The 24850-nt window shown below is 44.1% G+C and overlaps 1 protein-coding gene across 1 annotated transcript in view; it reads left to right on the forward strand.

The window, feature by feature from the left end:
* dmxl2 (Dmx-like 2) overlaps positions 1 to 24850 on the forward strand; it is a 33067-nt gene that overhangs the window by 2019 nt on the left and 6198 nt on the right. Inside the window, exons 2-31 of the mRNA XM_079465332.1 lie at positions 7267 to 7392; positions 7632 to 7703; positions 8865 to 8943; positions 9061 to 9208; positions 9841 to 9907; positions 11125 to 11297; positions 11381 to 11558; positions 12288 to 12462; positions 12531 to 12725; positions 12805 to 13067; positions 13261 to 13966; positions 14160 to 14281; positions 14370 to 14459; positions 14613 to 14724; positions 14843 to 14962; positions 15069 to 15299; positions 15553 to 17229; positions 18229 to 18339; positions 18415 to 18584; positions 19263 to 19360; positions 19438 to 19603; positions 20388 to 20652; positions 20895 to 21628; positions 22461 to 22751; positions 22840 to 23031; positions 23110 to 23186; positions 23279 to 23409; positions 23481 to 23729; positions 23813 to 23959; positions 24036 to 24088. Coding sequence (XP_079321458.1) covers positions 7267 to 7392; positions 7632 to 7703; positions 8865 to 8943; positions 9061 to 9208; positions 9841 to 9907; positions 11125 to 11297; positions 11381 to 11558; positions 12288 to 12462; positions 12531 to 12725; positions 12805 to 13067; positions 13261 to 13966; positions 14160 to 14281; positions 14370 to 14459; positions 14613 to 14724; positions 14843 to 14962; positions 15069 to 15299; positions 15553 to 17229; positions 18229 to 18339; positions 18415 to 18584; positions 19263 to 19360; positions 19438 to 19603; positions 20388 to 20652; positions 20895 to 21628; positions 22461 to 22751; positions 22840 to 23031; positions 23110 to 23186; positions 23279 to 23409; positions 23481 to 23729; positions 23813 to 23959; positions 24036 to 24088 — 7218 coding nt within the window. The remainder of the gene's footprint in view (positions 1 to 7266; positions 7393 to 7631; positions 7704 to 8864; positions 8944 to 9060; positions 9209 to 9840; positions 9908 to 11124; positions 11298 to 11380; positions 11559 to 12287; positions 12463 to 12530; positions 12726 to 12804; positions 13068 to 13260; positions 13967 to 14159; positions 14282 to 14369; positions 14460 to 14612; positions 14725 to 14842; positions 14963 to 15068; positions 15300 to 15552; positions 17230 to 18228; positions 18340 to 18414; positions 18585 to 19262; positions 19361 to 19437; positions 19604 to 20387; positions 20653 to 20894; positions 21629 to 22460; positions 22752 to 22839; positions 23032 to 23109; positions 23187 to 23278; positions 23410 to 23480; positions 23730 to 23812; positions 23960 to 24035; positions 24089 to 24850) is intronic.

The raw sequence follows: 24850 nt of genomic DNA on the forward strand, positions 1-24850 counted from the left end.
TTTGCAGTAATAGGAGGTAACAGTAGAGAAAAGCGCTGCTCTTTTCCTCTCCTTGAGATCATGATGTTGTTTAGTGAAGATCAGAGCCACAGATGTGTTTTACTGATCTGACTTCATTGAAATGTGCTGCTGTGCGTCAGATGATCCTAACAGGGATGTTGCGATGCATAAAAGGAGAAGTGAATCCTGCAATTCATTTGCAGTTCTTCTCTTTGGTTTATCCACAGATGTACACAAACACACTTTCACATCACGTGGGCAAGATATTGCCTTTAACACATCTGAAGTGATTTTCTCACAATAGGTGTGAATATGTTGTTTGTCAGGCAGGAATATGAACACCGTGTGTTGTCGTGTAAGTTGAAATACCTTTGGAATGTTAACACGTCGTCCTGTTTCATTACTTCCTGTACTCCATCTAAAAAGACCGCCTTTTTTGCAGCTTTTATGACCATAAATAATTGAATATCACAGAGCTATTTGAATCTAGATCTTGAATCTGTGATGAGTGCGTGAGCGGGCTGAGATGCGTCATTTTCACTCTATGAGTTTCCTGTATTGTTCCTTGTTGATACTTCCTTCATTCTGCATTCAACATGACGGTCGCCAATGATGTGCCAAACCTGCAGGACTTCCCAGAGGAAACATTTTGCATTTCACCTTCATCTGGCGTGAACAGAAGAGTGTTTTTGTGCTGTGAGTGTGTGTGGAGGAATACTGGCTGTCATTAGATACGGCATGATAACACACCCCAGAGAAACTCATCTGAATGTGTTACTGTGAAACCGTCCTGAAGGCTGACGCAAGGCCTGCTGGGATGACCAGACACAGGAGCTGATTACTTGAGTATCAGCATTTAGAAGTGTCATCAGTCTGTAATGCACATTCTCTTTTGAAAGCTTATGAGATACAGTAAATATGATGAGTAGGTGTGAGATGATGTTATTAAATCCTCCTGACAGTGAATACTTACACATTAGGTTTAATGCACAGTAATACACCACAGACGTGTGTAAATGACTACGAAGCTTGTATAGTTAAACACTTGCTGTGGACACGCGCGTAGCAGGGATTCAGTAAAAATGAAAGTGTAACAGTTGTAGAGCCTTATGATGTCTGCGATGCTGAAAGCACAGATGGAATCACAGAACCCAGGCATAAAAAACGAATTTGCTGTATACCACAAATTTGGCAAATGTAACCAGAAAGTAGCGCTGAACAGCTACAAAATGAAAATAGTGTCAGTGCAATGAATAACGTTAAAATTAATCAGATGCGGTTTAAATAATTTGCTTGTTTTGCATGTCTGTATTTAAATCTCGTTGAAAACAAATATGAACAAGGCTAAGGGACATATAAGCCTGCGCTGTACAGACTGGCCTGACTTTATGACTGCGAAGCTTGCGCTGTTCACACAATTTGTGCATACCCGCCTGACTTTATAAAGACGTATGTCTGCGCAGCTCGCGTGGAATACCTTGTATACCTGAGCTTTCCTGTATCTCAGTGGTAAGAGCATGGTGTTAACAACACAAGGTTGTGTGTTGGATCCCAGGGGATTGCAGATTCCTATGTAACATGTATAGGATAATGCAGTGTAAATCGCTTTGGATAAAAGCGTCTGCAAAAATGCATAAATGTATACTGCGTTACTCATGACCCAACATTCCAGCTATTGTTTCTGAAGTGAGCAACTCACAAAAGAGCTTTATATGTTACGCATGTATATGTTTAGTTTAGATCCTTTAGCCTAATTATCCTCATTAGCCCCCTAGGCCTATATTTATTTATGAAGCTGCTTGGTTGGATATTTAACATGTCATTCAATCTTTTAATGTACAGTACGACTCATAAGTTCATCACTTATCTAATCTGTTCTTTTGTCTTACTTCACGTTAGCAGATAAATTAATATTGACATATAAAAACGTCTGTGCTTGCCTTTGTAATGAGTTTCGGGGTGACTCGCCTGATTGTGAAGGTAAACAAGACGGTTTGTAACCCACATGGAGACATACATTGTGTCTTGTGTGTCCCCTTCTCCCAGAGACTTCTCTACCGCACACTGACACACAGAGTAGGTGACGAATAGAACGAATAGAATTAAACATCATATCCAGTGGCGTAGCCCAAACTGCGTTGGCCCACCCGCAAGAGTGGAGGCGGGGCCCCTCACCGCATAATTAGATGGGGGATTCACCTTTTCATTTAAAATCGTGAAATAGAACGGTGGAATTTAATAGTAGGCTATGTAATTATTTCGTATTTATTTATTAAGAACTTTTCACAAAAAAATAAAAGAAACACCAACAATAAAACAGCAATTACATTAACTTGTTAAAATGCAAGGGAGCACATGACGTCAAAATAGTTTTTCTATCTGCAGTATACAACAAAGATTCATGACGTTTAACATTCAATAAAGGTAATATATATTACCTTTAAAATCCTCCAAAGCGCCCCTTTCTCCTAGCATTTTTCTGCGCAAAGTCCTTGACAATGTCTGTTATGTCCATCTGACGCGCGTGCTGGCTTTCAATGCTGAGTATCGCAAGTTCAGAAAGTCTGTCCTGGCTCATTGTGCTTCTCATGCAGGTTTTTATTAGTTTTATTTTAGAAAAAGATATCTCGCCACTTGCCACTGTGACGGGGACGGTTAAAAAAAGCTTCAGAGCTGTAGCCACATCCGTGACACTTGGTAGAATGTATGCTTCAGAATCAGCAGTTCTGCCAGATCTTTAAATGAGCCCATTTCAAGTTTTTTTTATCTCAGAACGTAGGGCACTTCGAAACGAAAGCAACTGTGATGGAAATTCGGAGGAAATATCATCGTTGTAAGTCACTGCAAATGTTTCGGCACAAGCACGCAACTCATCATCAGTTGCATGTACGAGTTCAATTGGACGTAAGAAGCGGAATCGTTTCGCTATTGTATTCAAGCCTTTGAAACGTTGTTTGAGCTGGGAAACAGCTGTGTCAATGCACGCGTAATTTTCGGTACTTTTGCATTGAATTGCTCTTTTCGGTGTTGGTTAGACTGTTTTTGAGCTCCGCTGACATATTTTCTTTTACTCATTTTGTGCTCATAAGCTTCACTCTCTAAACAGTTGCGGAAATTCTTAATCGTGATTGGATAACAAGGACGACGGATATGGTCATAATCGCCAAACACGGTAGGCTGCAATTACCACCAAAACAAAAGTCCTATACATTCACGTTATAAAAACGGTTTAATTATTTATTCGAGTAATTTTTTTGGGGGCCCCCACAACGCGGGGCCCCCCCGCAGTGCGTGCCCTGCGGGCCCGTCCGCTACGCCACTGATCATATCGTAAAATATCCCCATCTCTCTAGGATGCGGATCACACTAGGAAGTATCGTTACACCCCTAGTCCTGGCAGATCGCAAGCCAGATAAATTGCGCACACATGAAAACCTGCTACATAGAAACGACTTTCTACTCTTGGACCTTTTCATAAATGTAGTGGAGTAAAAAGTATGATAATTGTCTTTTAAATGTAGTGAAGGTAAAGTACAAGTACTCAAAAAGTGTACTTAAGTACAGTACTCATTTACTTGGTTTCTGTCCAACCCTGCGGTATCATGAGGGACCCTGTGATTCCCACCTGTTGTGACACGGGTTTTGTGTTTTCTTTTTTATAATAGTTTCCTACTCATTTCAATTGAATCACATTTAATACCAGTGCAATTTATGAGTTTAGTTCAATGCAGCTCTTTATTTAACACATATTAGCAGTGCAGACGTAAAAGAATACAAAAAAGAAAACAAAAGATATAGTGACATGTAAGTGATACATTTGTAGTATAGATTTTCAGAATGAAGATAAATGGTATTATTGCAAATATTCTCAAAGGTGTAATGATGGAACTAATAAAGATATAAAACATGTAAACATCCTTCTAGCCTTCGTAGTGTTGTGTGTGTTTGTCCAGTCATGTCTATAATGGGAATGAGAGTCATTTAGGCTTGTTTGCTTTCAGTGGCTCTCTGCGCTCTTCACATTAATAAATAAAGAGGATGAGAGCACACGCGCACACAGAACAACAGGTGTTGTGTTCAGCTCTTCATTCTGGATTGAGTCTTAGATCGTTTACATTGTGCCAGAACATCAGTGTTATAGTAAGGATGTAGACACGAGCTGTATTTGTTAGTATACAATGATATTGTACATTTCTAAACAGTAGTATATGTGTCACATGACCTCAATATATTACTTGATTCATTGTTTATCCAGAAATGTTGTTATTGTGATGCACATTTTTTTTATTTGTCTTTAAAAGCATTGTGCCATTAGTGAAATAATAACACAAGAAATCACTAGAAGCATAGTACTAAAAACCACATCATGATATTAATGTCTAGTCTAAGAAAATAGATATTTGTGGCCGCTTTGGTGAAGGAAGTCCCTATAAAAAGAGCCAATCATCAATCCATAAAGAGTCTGGGGCAGAGCTGCCGACCTGTGAACTCTTACAGAGTGTTCACACCAAATGCGGTAAATCGCGCTATTCGCGTGTAGTTGGGCGCTTGAACATTTTGAGTTGCGCATTGTGAAATTCACTTTGGCGGACATGGATTTTGTTGAGAGGGTAGCTGCGCATTATGTGCTATGGAAGGCTGAAGAACGACGTAGACTCGTTCGGCGCCGTGTCTGGGTCCATCAGATCCTTCATTGTTGTGTCGGATTTTTGCCTCCGCTCGCTATGTCATAATCACGGCCCTACTAGAGCAAGCTCCTGATTGGCTGAAATATCTGCCTGGGTATATGGAAGCTCAAGACGTGCACATTACATTGTGGGATAGAGTATTCTTCACAGTGTGCTCTGACCATAGATTGTATTAAACACAGAAGAAGTGTCTATGACGTGATGTCACCCGTAGATTTGTGAAGAGCAATTTTGAAGCCTAAAGTGGGCAGAGCCGGTCGTCGCCATCTTGGCACCACGTCAATCCCGTATAATCAAAAATGGGCTTAGAGGCGGGACATGGGTAGCGCTGACGCTAGTAACATCAATCCACTTGTCACTCAAGTGGCCACGACCAAAATTTGCTATATAGACAATAATGATGTTTTGTATGAGGCTGTAAACATGTTTTTCTAGGCTATAAAGTTGGGCATTTTAACATGGGGCTCAATGAGATCCTGCTCTCTTTTAGAGCTAGTCTCTAGCTGCCGGTCACTTACATGTTGGTTTCTCGAGAGACTATAATGCAATGGGCTGGGTTTCCCGAAACCTTCTTAATGCTACGTCATTCTTAAGTTATCAGGGTTTCAGGAAACCCAGCCCAGGTCATCTGGATGTTAGATCAAAGTTTGTTTACGGAAGTCATGCCAATCGGCGGCCATGTTTGCAACGCCTCTGGCCAGTTAAGAGCAAGTCCACAGTACTAAACAGCATATGTCCCATCAATAATTAAACCTGACATGAACTGTACCATAATGTGGGTTTGCTAAGCTTAAATTGCGTACATTTACATTTAATCATTTAGCAGATGCTTTTATCCAAAGCGACTTAAAAAGAGTTCAGGGAGCAATAAGCGAGTTTCAACAAAAGCCAGAACAATACCTGTTGAGAGAAGAGGGTTAGTGTGTTTTTTATTTTTTATTTATCTGTCCAGTATTCACAGAAGAGGTGGGTTTTAAGTAGTTTTTAGAAGGGTGTGAGAGATGTGGTTGACCGGACCGTGTTAGGAAGAATGTTCCACCAGGAAGGAGTTGTGAAGGAGAATGAGCGGGAAAGAGATTTAATGCCCTTATAAGAAGACAAAACAAGACGCCGCTGGTTTGCTGAATGCAGGGTTCTTGATGGGGTGTAGGAGTGTAGTAGGGTGTGAAAGTATGCCGGCGCAGATCCAGTGATAGTCCTGTAGGCAAACATCAGTGACTTGAATCTGATCCGGGCTTCAACCGGTAGCCAGTGGAGAGAGATGAAGAAGGGTGGCCCATTTTAACTCATTGCATTGTGTTGCACCGTGGGGTGTGCTGGAAATGCGAGTAGTATTTCATTTCCATTCATTGTAATGGCAGTGGTTCATCTTGTTAATATTATTTTACACTGCCCATCCAAAAAAAGAGTCATCACCTTAATTTAACTAAGCAAGTAGGTTAGAGCCTCCCATTCGATTGTAGGTCTAGGTTCAGCAACGTTATGTGCCTAAAGAATGAGGTCAGCTGACTACCTGAACATACTGAATGACCAGGTTATTCTATCAATGGGTTCTTTCTTCCCTGATGGCATGGGCCGAGATGACAATTCCTGTATTTATCTGGCACAAATGGTGAAAGAGTGGTTCAGGGAGCATGAGATATCATTGTCACACATGGATTGGCCATCCCAGAGTCCGGACCTTAACCCCATTGAGAATCTCTGGGATGTGCTGGAGAAGACTTTGCGCAGTGGTCGGACTTTTCCATCATCAATACAAGATCTTGGCTAAAATAAATGCAACTCTGGACGTTAAAAAATAGACATTCTAGACATTGCAGAAGCTTATGGAAACTATGCCACAGAAAATGTGCTGTAATCAAAGTTAAAGGCGGTCCAATGAAATATTAGTGTCTGACTTTTTTGTAGGGGAAGTATATTTGATCAGTAGATCTAACCCAGAAAAACACAAGATGCTTCACTAAATGTGTTTAGATAATCAAAACTGTTTACAGACTTACAGCAGACACAGAACATTACTGTGTGTGTGTGTGTGTGTGTGCGCGTGTTATCCAGTGTGTGTAGAAGATCATTGAAGATCACTGTGATCAGAAGGTTGCTGGTTCTAATCTCAGTGCCAGCAGGTCATGACTGAAGGGCCCTTGAGCAAGGCACCTTACCCCTGATTGCTCTGCAGTAATGTGCCACTGTATAAAAAAAAAAACTACTTGTAAGTCGCTTTGGATAAAAGCGTCTGCCAAATGAATAAATGTAAATGTAAATTACACTATGTTGGTGTTTGTTTTCTTAACACACTATAGTAAATATGAGCGTGAATGGAAATATCAGACTCATTACTCTCATGTCATGTCTCAGTTGTGTTATTGATGTGACCCTTTGATTCTGTTCAACTGTGGTCACTCACTGCAAAAATGTTGTTAAGGAAAAAGAAAATGATGTCAAAGAAGTGAAATCTAGGATTATTATAGTGGTTGTCTTGTTGAGCGTGCGGACTGTTTGCTTTTTTCTCAACTTTATTCTTTAAGGATTGTGTAGTCTTTAACTCAACAGTTGTGTGTCTGTGTTTCTCTCTCTTCAGGCTTACGGTTCAGGCTGTGATATCGTGATTCTGGCGAGTGATTTCGAGTGCGTTCAGATCATTCCTGGAGCTCAGAATGGAAACATACAGGTGGGCTGTGTGGAATGCTCTCAGCAGCTGGGCCGGGTAAGAGTACATACTACATCCTGACTTCAGACATCCACCACCTTGATGACAAATACTACAGACACAAGACATTCTTCATAGTGAGACAGAAAGCTTAAATCTGCAATATTAAACTCTAGAAATATTCCTGAAAAAACTAAACCGTGATTGTAGTTGACTCTTAAACTGAATTCAGTTAATGATGAAGTCATTGGTTTAGTCTCTGCTAAATCTACCGTTGTGTTTATGTATTTTTACAGATTGCTGCATCTTATGGAAATACGGTTTGTATTTTTGAACCACTTGCTTCCAACCCGAACAAACGTCACAAGGTAAGTTCAGCCCTATAGGATACAGTATGTTCTCTTGTGGATGTTGTTTTTCTTCACAACATACATGAATAAATGTGTATTGCATGTCATGTTTAGTGTGTGAATGCTGTCTGATCTCTTTCAAAGCGCTGTCACACTATCACAAAATATATATATTTTTTTTCAGATTTTCATTTCGAAATTCTCATAAAATTGAAAGAATCTCGCACCTCAGACTTGAAAAATATACAAAGAAAAAATACAAACCAAGCAAGACAACAAAAACAGAAGAAATTCACAATTTCAATCCATTCATATTAATAAATACAAAACAAGAAATATAATTGATAGTATCGAATAAAAAAGTCCAGCTTTCTATTATTTGTTTTTGACAGCATTTTTGAATATTGTCTCTTATAATATTTAAATACCATAAACAGAAAAATACAATTTTGTGATACAATAGCTTAGACTCCTCCGTTCAGTTCACCCCGGTTGGGGTCATGCACCATTCTCCCATGAGTTCTCCCCATTTGGCGAGACGGTATGTGTGTATTTCCAAATGTCACCTCCCGTCGGTAGGATGTAGCCTCCATAGCGCATGCTCCTCTCTCGAGGTTCCTGCGCTCCCCAGTGTCCCTTACAATGCCAGGAGGCCATCTCGTATCTAGAGTAGGAAGGCCTCCGCCTGTGATGGCCGTTGGTAAGAGCCCTCGCCCTTATTCAAGTGCTGCCTTACTGTTTTCACTGGAAGATCATGATTCGCGGCAGTGCACCCTTAACTCGCCTAGGCCGGTCAGGGTCGGGCACCTGGAGGTTGTGATACAGCAAAGCTCAGTGTCGTTTCGTATAGGAGCCCCATCTGTCGCTTCGACACAACCTAGAGAGACCGACAGAAAGGGAACGTGTTGGTTACAGATGTAACCTCTGTTCCCTGATGGAGGGAACGAGACGTTGTGTCCTTTATGCCACAATGCTTCGCCCGCTACAGTGACCTGGGTATCCTTCCCAGGGTCCTCAGCACAAAAGATCAATGAATGGGAGTCATACCATTCTCCAATTTCATTGGCCTTTTAAAAAGTACAATCATAGTGAATTAAAAGAATTACGACCTACACAAAATAAACACTGTATTAGTACCTAAATAAATAAGCTACTTTAAGTGTCTGTTTTGTTTTAAAGCAACTGAATTATCAGTGGCAGAAGACCGGACAGTTCTTCCTCAGTGCTATAACCTACAATCTGGCCTGGGACCCCCAAGGTTTGTGTGAAATATTCCCCTCCACAGATGGATGAAGGGAACAGTCTGACCTGGTTTCATTGTTTGATTTAAATATTGTCAAGTCAAAGAGTACATGGGTATCTGTGTGTGTGTCAGGTGATCGTATCCTGGCAGCCACCGAGCGTCTGCAGTTATGGGCTCCACCGAACACTGATGTTCTGATCGAGGAGGAGGACGTTCAGCTGAGCGATGACAGAGCTCATGAACTCATCCTCAATGACTGGAAATGTGTCTGGCAGTGCAAGTCAGTTCACTCTACAGCACACATATTAAACCTTTCATCTGCTTTACCTACATATAGAATTCAAATTATTTTTTCATTCAACGCTAGATGGGAGTGTGTTCAGGAAACCATTCGTTGTCATTTTCTTTGTTGGCACAGAAACACAAGATATTTTAGGGTTAAAGGTTTAATGTATTATCAGTCTCGTTCTCTTTTGTACTCATTCAGCATATATAAAGTTGATACTTCAGTGAAACACAAATAAGAGCTCCTGAGCTCTGAAAGAAACCACTGGACGATAACATACATCTACATGTAGTCATTCAGCAGACGTTTTTATCCAAAGCGACTTGAGGTTAACAACAGAAGCAGTAAGAGCAACAGTAATACAAATCACAGTATACGAAGTTAAATACCAACAGAGAAGGAAACAGAAGTCTGTATTAATGTTGGCGGAAGAGAAGTGTTTTTAGCTGATTCTTAAAGATGGAATAACGTTATCCTCTGGGTGGCCGTGTTTAGCAGTCAATGTGTATGAGTATGATTCAGATGAACAGAGCCAGAGATCTCTCATGACTGATATTCTTTCTGAAGAGTCACTTTGTGTTTGTTCATGAATCTCTCAGACTGACGTTGTGTGTGTTTTCTCTCAGGACGGCTGCTGCTGTACACATCACTAAATGGTCTCCTGATGGAGAATACTTTGCCACGGCTGGGAAGGTATTGACACCACATAGAGACACACTGTAGTGTTGGATATCAGTGCACTGTCCCAGCTAACTTTCAAATGTATCGATTCTTAGTTTCGATTCCAAAGCAGTGAAAAAGCACTTAAAGTCAAGCATTTTGAAGCGTGGGAGAAGGGGGGTCTCACGTGTAGAATCATTACATTTACATTTAGTCATTTAGCAGACGCTTTTATTCAAAGCGACTTACAAAGAGTTCGGGGAGCCGGTGTTTTGTCAAATTGTCCTAGCCTGTCTGATTTTCCTACCGCAGGACAAAACTTAATATAATCTAAACCACATCGACAAAATAAACAGGTAGGATGATTTTACAATGCTAACAGATAGTCCTACCAGCTTAAAATAAACACATAAAATAAGTGCCCCTGCACTAGTGTCATTGACGGCTAATGAAGAGCACTGGGAGTCGTCAATATGGGCAGTCGGGATGCGCAACGCATCAAACACTGTGCATTCTTGTAATTCGATACGATAAACCAACCGCAGATGCTTTGCCATATTGCTGGTGATACCCATCTTGCAACATAATAGTTTGTCACAATAATTACACTTAGCTTACACTTAGTCTTTCTGTGATTTCGCAAAATGCAGCCACACTTTAGAGCGCCTTCCACGGTCCATCGTGTGAACTGACTTTCAGTATTCGAGCGGAAGGTCCTCACATATCAGGCTGACAGATTACGTGAAAATTATGTGACGTGGAATCGAAATGTAAAAATCTTTAAAAGGATCCGATTCCTTTCTTATGGATCTGATTCCAGAATTGGAATCGAATTTTGATTCCCAACCCTAGTCCCAGCACGATTTCTTACATGAAGCTTAATCTCATACACAACCTTAACAATAACAAGCAAAACTACATAGATTTTTAAGCGACTAAAAAAGCAGTGAGGTGATTTAAATTCAACGATAATTTAAGTTCATAACTCGCTGGTTTATGGAGAAATGAATCAAGCATCTATTTAATATCTGCATTTTCATCTGCAAGACGTCTTTTGCTCATCTGCCCTACATCTCTGATCTTCGGATCTTCAGCAGATATCTTACAGATGTACCTGTGCTATCTGGGTTACTTCAGATGAACACTGTTCTTTTTTTCATCTGTTTTTTGTCAGCATTTTTGATCAAGAAAAGAATTTGATTTACACCTTTCTGCAAGTGTGAAACACCACACCTCTGTCTGTCTCTCAGGATGACTGTCTGCTGAAGGTGTGGTACCCGACCACAGGCTGGAAGTCATCTGTGGTGATGCCAGACTTGTCTGATAAAAAAGCATGGGCGGTTCATTTTTCATTCGTGTATCTGGCTCATCCTCGAACAGTCACTGGTTTCTCCTGGAGGAAGACCAGTAAATACATGCCCAGGTGCGTCAGACACTGATGATTTCTCTCATGACGTCTGATGTCATGAGTCTGGTCTCTGATCTTTGCGCGTGTGTGTGTTGCAGGGGCTCGGTGTGCAACGTGTTGTTGACTTCGTGTGCAGACGGTATCTGTCGAGTGTGGAGCGAGACTCTTCTCCCTGAAGACAGTCTGCTGGGAGGACAGATCTCAGAGAACAGCACCAGTGTCAGTTCATCGGTGCCAAACATCGCTCAGAAAGACAAGATACAGCATGCTCTGGAGGTCAGTAACACATGATAGAGGTGTTCCCGCGACATTAAAACCATAGACTGTATAAAACATGGATGTAGTGACCATGAAAATTGGGAGGAGCCAGTCGTCGCTATCTTGGCATTCCCGGATAATTGAAAATGGGCAAAGAGGCGGTACGTAGGTGGAGCTGAGGTGCCTGGTTTGTGAAACCACTTGTCACTCAGGTGGCCACGCCCCTTAATGCAGAATTTGAAGGCTATACATAATTTAAATGAAAAAATTCACCCCTCACAGACAAAATGTTTTTAGTACGAGGCTGTAAACATGTTTTTTCTGCTGTAATGTTGAGCATTTTAACATGGGGCTCAATGAGATTCTGCTCCATTTTGGAGCTAGTCTCTAGAGGCCAGTCAATGAATTGCAGTTTAAGTCACTTCCATGACGAGAGAGACTGTAAGGTTGCTGCTCGAGACCAAAACATTCTTGTTTTGTGGCTTTTAGTGTGAATATGCTACATGAAACAATTACGCCTCAAAACATTGACAACATTCATATATTCAAGATAAAAATATTCAAAAGTTAAAGTCTGTCACATCAGCCAATACTGATCTTTCTGCGTCTGAGATAAACCAAATGCTATTGGCTATTTTAAAATGGGGTGGAGTCATGGAATATGTCCTGCCCAATTTTCCCGGCAGAGAGTTTTTCACAGTATTTCTTATGAATTCTGGAGTGATAACAGTTTGCGTCTGTGTTCAGTCGATCCATCACCTCAAGCATCTGCGCAGGGGCCGGAGGAGATCATCCGCCCTGGTCGCCCACACCGAGCTTCTTCCGAGTCAGCTGGGCTCTCACGAAACCCACCGGCACATCTCAAACCTCGCCAACGCCCTCTGCCACTTCCACATCTCCGCCAGCATCAACCCGAACACAGGTGCGTACACATATACACAGACGTCTGCGCACGCATAGACAGTGTGGTGACGGACTCTCTGTCATCAGATATCCCAGCAGCCCTGGCTGGATCCGGACTCTTCTCTGAGGAAGGGTTTGTGGTTCACTGGTTGAATAATAAAGATCTGAGCTTCACCACCTCAATGGACCTGTTCATGCAACAACTGCGCAAACTTTCTGAGCAGCACCTGGAACCGAGTGCAGACGACTTCGAGCAGGACACCAGCGCCAAGTCTGACTTTGGTACGGACACTTGACGTGTTATGTGTGCGGCAATCTGACTGACGGTGTAGTCTGTTTAATATGATGTGCTCTGTGTTAGATCTGGATGAGATGTCTGAAAAAGGCTCATCGGAGCACGAGGAGGGCGATCAGGAGAACAGCACTAAAGCCTCGTCTCCTGGTTCGAGCAGCAGTGTTCCTCTGCCCTCAGTTCTGCTGGATCGTAAGCTGGAGGGTCTCATCCTGGAGTGGAACAAGAGTCCCGACATGCTCTTCACCATCCACCCCAACGACGGGTCCTTCCTTGTCTGGCATGTCAAGTATCTGGATGAGTTCATCCCCGGCATATTCAGACAGGTTCAGGTAGGACTTGAGCGAAACAGTTCGACCATGCAAACGTTTCTTACTGCATAATGCACCAAACACAGCAGGTCTAATGGATATGAAATATTGATTGACATATATTAGTAATGGAGTAATAACGGTTGTTGTTACCCTAAAATGTTGCGACAAGCGCCTCACAATTGTAACAATGCTATTTGATGTTGCTTTTCAGGTATCGTTCTCCTCTCGTATCCCGGTGGCGTTCCCCACAGGTGATGCCAACTCTCTAAGTAAGAACGTCATGATGTACGCGTGCACGTTCGCGGAGCGAGAGAGCTGCGCCGGTCTGGTGGAGAAGAGAAGCGAGCGGCGTGTTCCTCAGAGCGCGTCAGCATCTGCCGGCCTCGCTGCTCTCGGACATTCTCTCGCCGCTGTCATCGGCCCTGCCGTCATGATGGTATCCAAACACGTGGATGGATCACTCAACCAGTGGGCCATCACGTTTGCTGAGAAGTCCGCCTTTTCCAACGTGCTCATGGTCTCGCACAAGTTCCGATACTGTGGACACCGTTTCCACCTCAACGATTTGGCCTGTCACACCGTGCTTCCCTTGCTGCTGACTTCATCGCATCACAACGCCCTGTTGACTCCGCTCTCTGGGCCTGGAAGCTTGGACGGCGATCAGAACGGGGGCGTGGCTCTGCAGGCTGCCCGGCCAATGAGAGGCTTCCCGCGCAAACAGCAGCGAAATGCGGCCACGCGCACGTTCCACGACCCGAACGCTATCTACAGCGAGCTGATCCTGTGGAGGGTTGATCACATCGGGCCGCTGTCCTGCACGGGGGGCGTGTCTGAACTGGCACGAATAAACTCGCTCCACACCTCTGCCTTCTCCAATGTGGCCTGGCTGCCAACTCTCATCCCCAGCTCAGTGCTCGGTCAGTTTAACATAATTTGAGAGACATTTAGATTAGTGAATCAAAATTCACATTTATTCAAGCCACGGTAACAAATTCCAAATCTCTGTTGATCTTACGGGTCAGTGTAGCAGATGGATCTATCACTGCCTGTGATATGCTGGTATAATGTGGACTATTAACTATAATAAATGTTTGTGTTTTTCTCTATCAGGAACGTACTGTAACTCGGCAAGCGCATGCTTCGTGGCATCTGACGGTAAGAATCTGCGTCTGTATCAGGCCGTGGTGGACGCCCGTAAACTGTTGGATGAGCTGTCAGATCCAGAGACTTCTGTGAGTTGTTCTGGAAAACTCTGAACTGTAATGAAATGTTTCAGCATGATGAAATGTCTCATGTGTGGTGATGTCTGGTTTGTTGTAGAAATTGGTGGGTGAAGTGTTCAATATAGTGAGTCAGCAGTCCACCGCCCGACCCGGCTGCATCATAGAGCTGGACATCATCACCAACCAGGTCATACCTACTCCTCTCAAACTCTGTCTGTCTGTGTCTCCTCAAAACACAATGAGTTCACTGGATATATGTCGTGTGTTGGTCTTTTATATATGAGCATGTGTGAATACTTGTTTGTGATGTGTAGTAAATGTTGTGTGTTTGTTTCCGCAGTGTGGGTCAATCACACAGCTGCTTCACGTGTTCCAGGAGGATTTTATTCTGGGATATAAACCACACGAAGACATTCCCGACTTTAACACAAACACTTTCCCCTCTGCAGAAGGTTACAGAAACTTTGCTTCTTAAATCTCTTGAATGTTAAACACATGAAGTCGGGTTTATATGTTATGTTTGATTGGGAGAATTTTGTTTTGATTTTCACGTTTTGTGTTGTGTTGTAGAGTATGAGCCTCCTCCCTTCTCAGAGAAGTTCTTTCTGGTGGTGATAGAGAAGGATGCGAGTGGTAACTCAGTGTTACAGATGTGGCATCTTCATCTGCGCTCTGTGCAGGCGTGTTTGGGTGAGGATCAATACGATGACGGATTTCATAATCTGTGGGATTGTGTGTGATCGGAACGCAATTCTTTAATGAAATGTAAAATAATGGTAATTGCTGTCTACTGCAGATGAGCCTGTGAGTGACAGCGTCTTCCAGAACCAACTGACGGTTCCTGTGAGTCAGATGAACGCTGACTCGTCTCCTGACATCAGTCCAGGTCATAGTGCACTGCCCCGCTCCTCATCTTCTGCCAACCTACAGTCTGCCAGCAAACTCATCCTGACCTCTAAACTGGTCTACAGTCAGCGATTAGACCTGCCCCTGGGAGTGGAGCTTATCAGAGCCACGCCCTCTGCTGGTATGACTTCATACGTGTGTTACTTATGTAAAAAAAATACAGGTAACCTGATATTAAAGGAACAGAACAAGAGTTATGTTGTGTTTATATATTGCCGACTGAATCCCAGTTCGCTTTGATGTTCTAGAGATGAGTGAGTGATATTTGTCCGGTCATGTGACCTTAACATTAGGGGGTGACAAGTTTTGGTTATTGTCTTGAAATATTGTTGTGCTGTTTGACATAAGCTGTGCGTGTTTGTGTGCTTTCAAAGGTCATCTGAGCTCCTCGTCCATCTACCCGGTGTGTTTGGCACCGTACCTGATCGTGACCACCTGTTCTGACGGGCGTGTCAGATTCTGGCACTGTGGGGTGGAAGTGGATCCATCGGCACCGAACCCAGAGGAAACGCGTTCATATCGCTGGGAGCCCTGGAGTTTATTAAAAGAAGAAGAAGACAACGACAGCTCTGTGTCCGTCGCCGGCCGGCCCGTAGCGGTCAGCTGTTCCTACACAGGCAGACTCGCCATATCGTTCAAACAGATGTCGTCTGGAAACGAAGGAGGAGCGTGTCATGACTTTTCCATGCTCGTGTCGATCTACGAGTGCGAGTCGACAGGTGGATCTGAGTGGGTCCTGGAACAGACCATTCACCTTGACGATTTCAGCAAACCTGCCAAAATGCTGGACCCACGTGTCAGCGTCGACAGCAACTTGGTCGTGTACAGCAAGTCAGATCTCTTCGTCAGCAAAGACAGCCCAAATATCAAACACTTTGTGCATCTGGACTGGCTGTCGAAGGAGGATGGGTCGCACATCCTGACTGTAGGGGTTGGATCTAATATCCTCATGTACGGACGCATCTCGGGGGTGGTCACCGAGCAGACTGGGGTCAAGGACGGCATGGCGGTCACGCTGCCTCTGGGCGGCAGCATAAAGCAGGGCATTCGCTCTCGCTGGGTGCTGCTGAGGTCGGTACACCTCGTCTCCTCTGTGGACGGCACTCCATCTCTTCCCGTGTCTCTTTCTTGGGTACGAGATGGCATCCTGGTGGTGGGCATGGACTGTGAGATGCATGTCTACGCTCAGTGGAGGCAGGACGAGAAACCAGACAGCTCTGAGGATGACGGAATCTTCTCCCCAGATGCGGTTGGAGGTCGTTTGGTCTCTGTGTCAAACGAGGGTGGAGGGCGATCGAAGAGCGTGTTTGAGGGCAGTGCCGGAATCGACGATGCGTTGCGTCCCCCAGCGGTGATTCAGGATGGTGGCTTGTTTGAGGCGGCTCATTTGTTGTCACCCACTCTCCCACAGTACCATCCCACCCAGCTGCTGGAGCTGATGGATCTGGGACGGGTCAAACGTGCCAAGGCCATCCTGGCTCACCTGGTGAAGTGCATCGCTGGCGAAGTTGCTGTTGTGCGAGACGTGGAGGCAGGTGAGGGGGGTGCCAGGAGACACCTTTCTAGAACCATCAGCGTTTCGGGCAGCACGGCAAAAGATACCATTGTTGCTGGGCGGGACGGGGGACGGGATTACACCGAAATCAACTCCATCCCCCCGCTTCCGCTGTACGCCCTTTTGTCCGCTGACCAGGACAACTCCTACAAGCTTGGAGAGGAGGCGGGAAAAGCCGGAAAGGGGGTGGAGCATGATATGCAGAAACCGTTGGAGGATCAGTATTCTGATCTGTTTCAGGTTCAGACCGTCACCACTGATGACTTTGTGAGCTTTGCGGCAGAAAAACCGGAGAAGAAGTCTCGCGTGATTAACCTGTCGCAGTACGGCCCCACATACTTTGGGCCCGAGCATGCGCAGGTGCTGTCTTCACATCTCATGCACTCCAGTCTGCCGGGTCTCACGCGTCTCGAGCAGATGTTCCTTGTGGCTCTCGCCGATACGGTTGCAACCACCAGTGCTGAAGTGGCGGGGTCCACAGATAAACAGTACTCAGGTGAGTTTACCTGCTCACACAAAACCTAAAACTGCTAAATGAAATAATGATTGTTTTAAAACAGGTATACCAAGTCAGTTTGGAATATCTAGTCAATCTTATCGTATAGCTATCTCTTATGTATTAAAATAAACCATACAAACAGTAATGCTACTGTACCACATTAAAAGGATGATCTGAAAATGAATGCTGCCTTCATATCATGTCAAAGTAATCACAATCTGTACAACTGTACTGAAGAATGATGCCATTGACTTGCTTAAAAGGCCATTGCGATCATATGCCATCTGCATGAACAGAGCAGGAGTGCAGCAATAATAATATGCCTCCACCAGGGGAACCAGAATTATTTTTATGGTATTTTTACATACCCTGACACAAAATAAATACAATTGTAAAAATTAAATGTCACCATTACAGATGTTATGCATGTAAATACAATTTACTTCATGGCTCACTCTGAAAAAGTCAATACTAAAATGATGTTAATTCGCTAGTTGCACAAGATGTCACTGGTGAGCTTTTGGGACGCTAGGGTCAGCAGACTTATTTCCGGTCATATAACACAACACGGTCGTATGGGGAATGATCATTTTTGTCCGGCAAATATGGGTCTTTTAGGTCAAATAGAAGAAAGTAATATATCAGCGATCTCTATACATTGCTGAGCACGTTGTTAAGCCAAAACAACTAGATACGACCGGAAATCCTGTCGCTAAAGCTCACTGGCAGCATCTCATGCAACTAGCATTCTTCACAAGAGAGGGTCAGCGGTCACCTGTCGCTCACATCTGTTTAGTCTCTTGAGCAGTAAAACGTAACACTGTGTTCTCCATGATACATGATATTCCACTCTCTGAAATCATGATTTGGTATTTGTGTGCTGTTAAATATGTATAGATCACATGTGATCTGTGTCTTTAACAGGCGATGTGCCTGGAAGTGATGGTGTGTGTGTGTGTGTCTTATTTAAACCCAGTGTTGTGTGTGTTTGTGCAGGTGGGGATTCTCTAGATGAGTGTGGGTTACGTTACCTGCTGGCCATGAGGTTACACACCTGTCTGTTGACATCACTGCCCCCCCTCTATAGGCTGCAGCTGCTGCATCAAGGTAATAGACACACACACACACTCTGAAACACGCATGCACATGGACACACACGTGATGCTGTTTTACACCTTATAGGTGTGTCCACGTGTCACTTTGCGTGGGCGTTCCACTCGGAGGCGGAGGAAGAGATGTTGAACATGATTCCTGCCATGCAGAGGGGAGATCCGCAGTGGTCCGAGCTGCGAGCGGTGGGCGTCGGCTGGTGGATCAGAAACATAAACACACTGAGACGCATTGTGGAGAAGGTGAGACACACACACACATTCAACACAACACAAGCAAGGTCAAAGTTAAAAACGTCCTCTGATTACTTTTCTAAATCACTCCAAATATTGAATGTTCGGTAACACTGACTCAGAGCTGCTCTCTGTGCACTTACTGTCTTCTGCCTTTGCATGGCAGTGTTCTGCAAGACAAGTGTGTGTGATGAAGCTTGAGCTGTTTACTCATTCTTCATTTAAAGAATAAAGGTCACATGGTTTACTTATGAATCCAAAATGAGCGGAAGGAAAAAACACATTCATGTGTGTGTTTCAGTTCAGTTGATTTAAAACAAACACTTGATCTCTGTATACTGCGGTGGGCTATATGAGACCAGTATTACTGCACTTATGCGACTCTGTAAGTCGCTTTGAGTAAAAGCTTCTGCTAAAAGACTAAATTACAATAGTCACTCCATTTTGGTACAACTTAACTTTAATTGAATACGATTAGATATTTTATTGAAAGTAAAGCTTTTGTGTAAATGTGTCGGTACTGCCAACTAAAATGTTTTTTGGCTGCAATTATCCGGTGGAAAACAAATGAGTGTTTCTTTTCTTATTAATGAATAGTCCTTTGTTGTCATTACCCTAACCGATTCTCATAGTCTTTAATAACTACCGGTATGCTTATGTGTGTGTGTGTGTGTGTGTGTGTGTTAGGTGGCTAAAGTAGCGTTTCAGAGGAACAATGATCCGCTGGACGCCGCTCTCTTTTATCTGGCTATGAAGAAGAAAGCAGTGCTCTGGGGTTTGTTCAGGTATATCACCTTTATTCTGTGAACACATTTCTCATATGCGGTCATGTTATTCAGTGTGTATTGACTGATGTGTGCAGGTCTCAGCACGATGAGAAGATGACTCAGTTTTTCAGTCATAACTTCAGCGAGGACCGCTGGAGGAAAGCGGCTCTGAAGAATGCCTTTTCTCTTCTGGGGAAACAGCGCTTTGAGCAGTCGGCCGCCTTCTTTCTGCTGGCGGGATCCCTGAAAGATGCCATCGAGGTCTCTGATGTTTTTTGTATTGACCGTGTGGAAGTTGATGAGTCTACTGCTGGTTTTAGTGTGACGTCACGAGTGTTTGAGCCCTGAGGGTTTCAGTTCAGTCTAAACATGACAGATAAACTCCAGACAGTCGATAACAGCACTTCACTTCTGACCACAGCTATTACACTTTTGATATATTTTTTTAATTAGCTTTTATTTTTACTCAATTATTTTTTGTTATTCATTTTAGTTTTAACAATTTTGGTTTGTGTTTTTGTCATTTTACAATTTGTTGGTTTATGTTGCAATCAATTTTTATTTTTGTTTATTATTATAATTATGGTGCTTTAAACTGAATTCACAATTTCTTTGAGGCAACATTTCAAATGTTCATTAAATTTTGATTTGATTCCAACGAACAGCAACGTTTCCAAAACCTTTGATTTGAGTAAATAAAAGTAAAAAAGACACGCTTGAGCTTCACTACCAGATTCTGTATGTTTAGTTTTATTTTTTAATAGAGAGAAAATACCAGATTCACTAACTGAGGTCATAATATTTGATTATAATTTTCCTTTAACAACCGTTCAGAAGTTTAGGGTCAACTGAGCGTTTCTCTTTTAAAGGTGTTTGCGTACATGTCCGAAATGTTCTTTTGTGGACAACATTCATGTTTTTATTGCAAAAAAATTTTTATAATGCATGAAGTCATCATTGTCCTGAACGCATTCAGTTTTCTTTAAACTTCATATGATATAAGCGATCCTGAGCTTGATCTCTGTCTGTCTGTCATGTTTTGTAGGTGTGTCTGGAGAAGATGGAGGACATTCAGCTTGCGATGATAGTGGCTCGTCTTTACGAAGCGGATTACGAGAGCTCATCCACCTGTAAAGGAATCCTGCATGAGAAAGTTCTGGGCTGTGACCGAGACGGCAGCGGGTTCTCCTGCACCAGACTTCATCCCGACCCGTTCCTGAGGAGCATCGCTTACTGGATCATGAAGGATTACACTAGAGCTCTGGACACACTGCTGGAGCAGATCTATAAAGAAGACGATGAGAACCCCGGTGAGATTCTGACAAATAAAAAAACACACGGAACACGAGCTCACGGTGGTAAGAGATTGGACTGACTGATTGCCAACACAAACAGGAAATAACTGAATAAATAAATCAAAAGTTTTTTGTGCTGTTCTTTACCCCACAAAGAAGAATAAAAAGGACAGCGATCTGGATCTCTGAGACCCTACTGTCGTATTTGGTGTGTCCTGTTTTTATATGATTGAGTTTGTGGTTTCTCTGTCTTTCAGACGTCTTGATAAAATCCTGCAACCCCGTCGTGTTCAGTTTCTACAACTACTTACGCACACATCCTCTTATCATTCGCCGGCATCTCGCCATGCCCGACTTGTCTCTCGCGACAGTCGGTCCGACATCTGAACGCAGCAGCGCCTACGAGATCAACCTAATCGAGCGCAAGCTCTTCTTCACCACTGCTAATGCTCACTTTAAAGTGGGCTGCCCGCTCCTGGCCCTCGAGGTCCTATCCAAGATCCCCAATGTCACCAAGAAAGCATCTTCTCTGAGTAAAGGCTCGTCCGTGGCTAACGTCAGCGGTGGGCAGCCGCAGGAGAACGGAAGCAAGCCTGCAGAAGCGGACTGGAGCGCTCCGGCCTGGGGAGTGGACCCGTCCGCCGGTCTGGACTGGAGTCAACCGCTGGTTAAAACTGAGGATGATGGTCTGCAGCTGGACTGGGGGAGAGAAGATAAAGAGGAGGATGAGGATGAGGAGGGTGGGCTGACAATGAAGAAGCCAGACGAAGTGAAAAAAGCGTCAGGCCTGCAGCGTGAAGACTCGGCGGGCGAGTCGGAGGTGGACGTGATCGCGGAACAGCTGAAGTTCAGAGCCTGTCTGAAGATCCTCATGACAGAACTGAGGACTCTGGCCACGGGATACGAGGTGGACGGAGGAAAGCTGCGTTTTCAGCTCTATAACTGGCTGGAGAAAGAGATTGAAGCCATGCATCACATCTGCAACTACAAGGTTTGTTACATATTCTAGAAACATTTTTGTTACATCGGTGCATGAGTCTGTATGTACTTTTTTTATTTAAATGAAGCTACCATTTTTCTGTGTAGACAAACATCATGTTTATTCAGAAGTAAATAAAATCATCTGGCAGTTGTGACGCGTGTATTTTAAAGCTGTCACGCTACCGTCAAGATTTTATACGTGATGCCGTGCAGAAAATGCCATTCCTACCAAGAATTTATGTCTTGTTTTCAGTACAAAAATGTAAACCTTCTTAAGGAAACGTCATCCAAGCGAAGGAATCTGCCAATGGGGTGAGAAAAATAAACTTGAATTAGGGACTTGAGGAAAAGGTCTAACTTAATTTTTCTCATACCATTGGCAGATTTCTTTCCCAGTAAACGATATAAGATCTTTGGTCACTTTTCTTGTCAAGTAAATGTATCTTGATTTAAAGTCCCTGTGAAACAGAAGTTGTGATCGTTTTTACTTCTGTATTCTGACGCATTTCCAAGTGAAAAGGAATTTCAAAGGAGAAAATCAGTGGGCGTGGCTTGTTTTTTCACTGCCGATTGATTGGATCTATAAAAACATCAACTGACAGGTGAAGGGGAGGAGTTGATGGATGCTCACGCCGTCATTTCAGGGCGCAATGAAGATTACGAGGGCACATGAGTTTTGAAGAAGAAAATGACCTGCATTATAAGATTTAGCATAAACGCTGCAATATTTCTTGAAAAAATATGAATGGTCATTTTTTTATTTCACTGGGACTTCGATATTTTGACTCGATTTTTTCCAGTGTGAAATTCTGTTGATGATATTGTATGTTGTGACGTGTCAGTTTGAGGGGAAGACGGCTGTGGGTCAGCTGGAGAAGTGGGGTGGAGATGGATCTCTTGATCTGGACGACACACAGATTCGGGGTGATGCAGGAGCGTACGAGCGACATCACGTGGAGCGCCGGCGTCTGCAGGCCAAACAGGTTCATGCGGAGCGGAGGAAAGCCTGGTTGAGGAAGAACCAAGCTCTCCTCAGAGTCTTCCTCAGTTACTGCAGTCTGCACGGAGCCAAAGGTGGAGGAGTGACGTCTGTCAGGATGGAGCTGCTCTTCCTCCTGCAGGAATCACAGCAGGTGTGTCGTGGCTTCCGTCTGGCTCGTGTGTGCTCTTGTTGGCTTGCGTCTGTGTGTTTGTTACCGGGTTTGTTTGTGTGTTTTTTAGGAAATGACGGTGAAGCAGCTTCAGTCGCCACTTCCTCTCCCCACCACTCTGCCCCTGCTGTCAGCGAGCATCGCTCCCACCAAAACCGTCATCGCCAACCCCGTCCTGCATCTCAGCAACCACATACACGACATCCTCTACACCATCGTACAGATGGAGGCTCCGCCACACCCACATGTAGTGGACGACCGGGTGAGACACACACACACTTTAAAAGCTGACTCTGTGTGTGTGTGTGTGTTTCTCTGATGATGTGTGTCTGTTGTTCAGGTGATCGCTCTACACACTCTCGCGGCGTCATTGTCAGCTTGTATCTACCAATCACTGTGTGACAGCCACAGCTACAGGTACCCGCACGCACGCACACGCTCGCACACGCACACACACACACACACACACACACACACACACTCACTCTCTTCTGCTGATCTGTGTTCAGCAGTCAGTCGGAGACCAATCAGTTCACAGGGATGGTGTATTCGGGGCTGTTACTAAGCGACAGGCGGAGACTTCGCACTGAGAGTATTGAGGAACACGCCACGCCCACTTCTGCACCTTCACAGTGGCCAGGTAACAATCCCTCACAAAGGATCATGTCCAGTGAAGACTAAAGGAAGTCCCTGACGCTTGTGTGTGTGCAGGTGTGTCGTCTCTGCTCAGTCTGTTAGCCTGTGCTCAGGGAGATGATCATGTGCATCTGAACGTCATGTTGTGTGAGGCGGTGGTGGCGGTGTACCTCAGTCTGCTGATCCACGGGTTGGGCACACACTCCGGTAATGAGCTCTTCCGGCTGGCCGCTCATCCTCTCAACAACCGCATGTGGGCCGCAGTGTTCGGGGGCGGAGCCAAACTCATCATCAAACCCAAGAGGCCACCTGACATCATTCCTGGTGAGTGTACGGCCCAGCACCAAAGGTCACCGTGTCCACATTCACAACAACTGTGTACATTGATAATGTTGATATTACGTCAGGTTCAGGTGTCCCTGTGACCGTGCTGATCATCAGATTTCTTGTTTTGTTAGCGGCACTCAGGGCGTCGGGGTTAGAGGAGGTCAAGGTCACAACCTCTGAACCCCCGACCTTGACCGTCAGTCAAAGTCCGCCTCAGACTGAGGCTGGTAACCATGGTAATGTCCTCTTGGAAACAGCACAGCGGGAGAGCTGTGAGTAACATGAGGCACTTCCTCCACACAGGAACAGGATATGATGAGGACATGATGCCCTTCCTGTGCTGTCACATGACCGCTGTGTGTGCACGGCATGCAGTGCTGTTTGCCTCTATCTCATGTCTTTAATATCACGCCGTGTGTTTGGTTTGGTGGTGTGTGTGCACATCTGTGTTTGTTTTGATGTGAATGTGACGTGTGTGATCTCTGGGCTCTCTCTGTGTGCTCTTGTCATGAAAATGCTCTCTATCTCATCAGAACCGATGACTTATCAGCTCTAATAATATATATTCTGATATGACAGTCTGGAGGCGGGGCTTGAGCTGTTGCCACTCCCACTCCTGAATCAGCTGTATTGAGGGTGTGGTTGTGGGTCTGCCCAACACATGCATGTAAACCTGTAGATATTTCTCAACCCATTACATGGAGAAGAACAACAGTCTGTCTGCACTTAAACACGTGTGTTAAACATGATTCATCGTCACGAGGAGTTGTGAAAACTAGCTGACCCCACCCACACGTTCACCAGCCAATCAAATCAAAGCCCTGCTCTACATTTATTTGACATACAATAACATTACAGTAAAGTGACCGTCATTCTCATGTCTCTTTATTATCATCGTTGTACCTGATGAAGTGAAACAGGATGCTGGGGAAGGTTTGTGCTGTCTCTGTGTGTGTGTGTGTGTGTTGGACGTCTTTCTGTCTGTAATGATTCTGAATGTAATAATGGAGATGTGTTTAGATTTCACCGTTTAAATCAGTTTGTGTGTTTTAAGACCTATCGTACACCCGACGTAGCGCAAGTGTTTTTGCTAGTTTCAGCCCGACGCAGATCTCAGC

The sequence above is a fragment of the Barbatula barbatula genome (genome assembly GCF_947034865.1).
Source record: "Barbatula barbatula genome assembly, chromosome: 10".
Classification (NCBI taxonomy): Eukaryota; Metazoa; Chordata; class Actinopteri; order Cypriniformes; family Nemacheilidae; genus Barbatula; species Barbatula barbatula.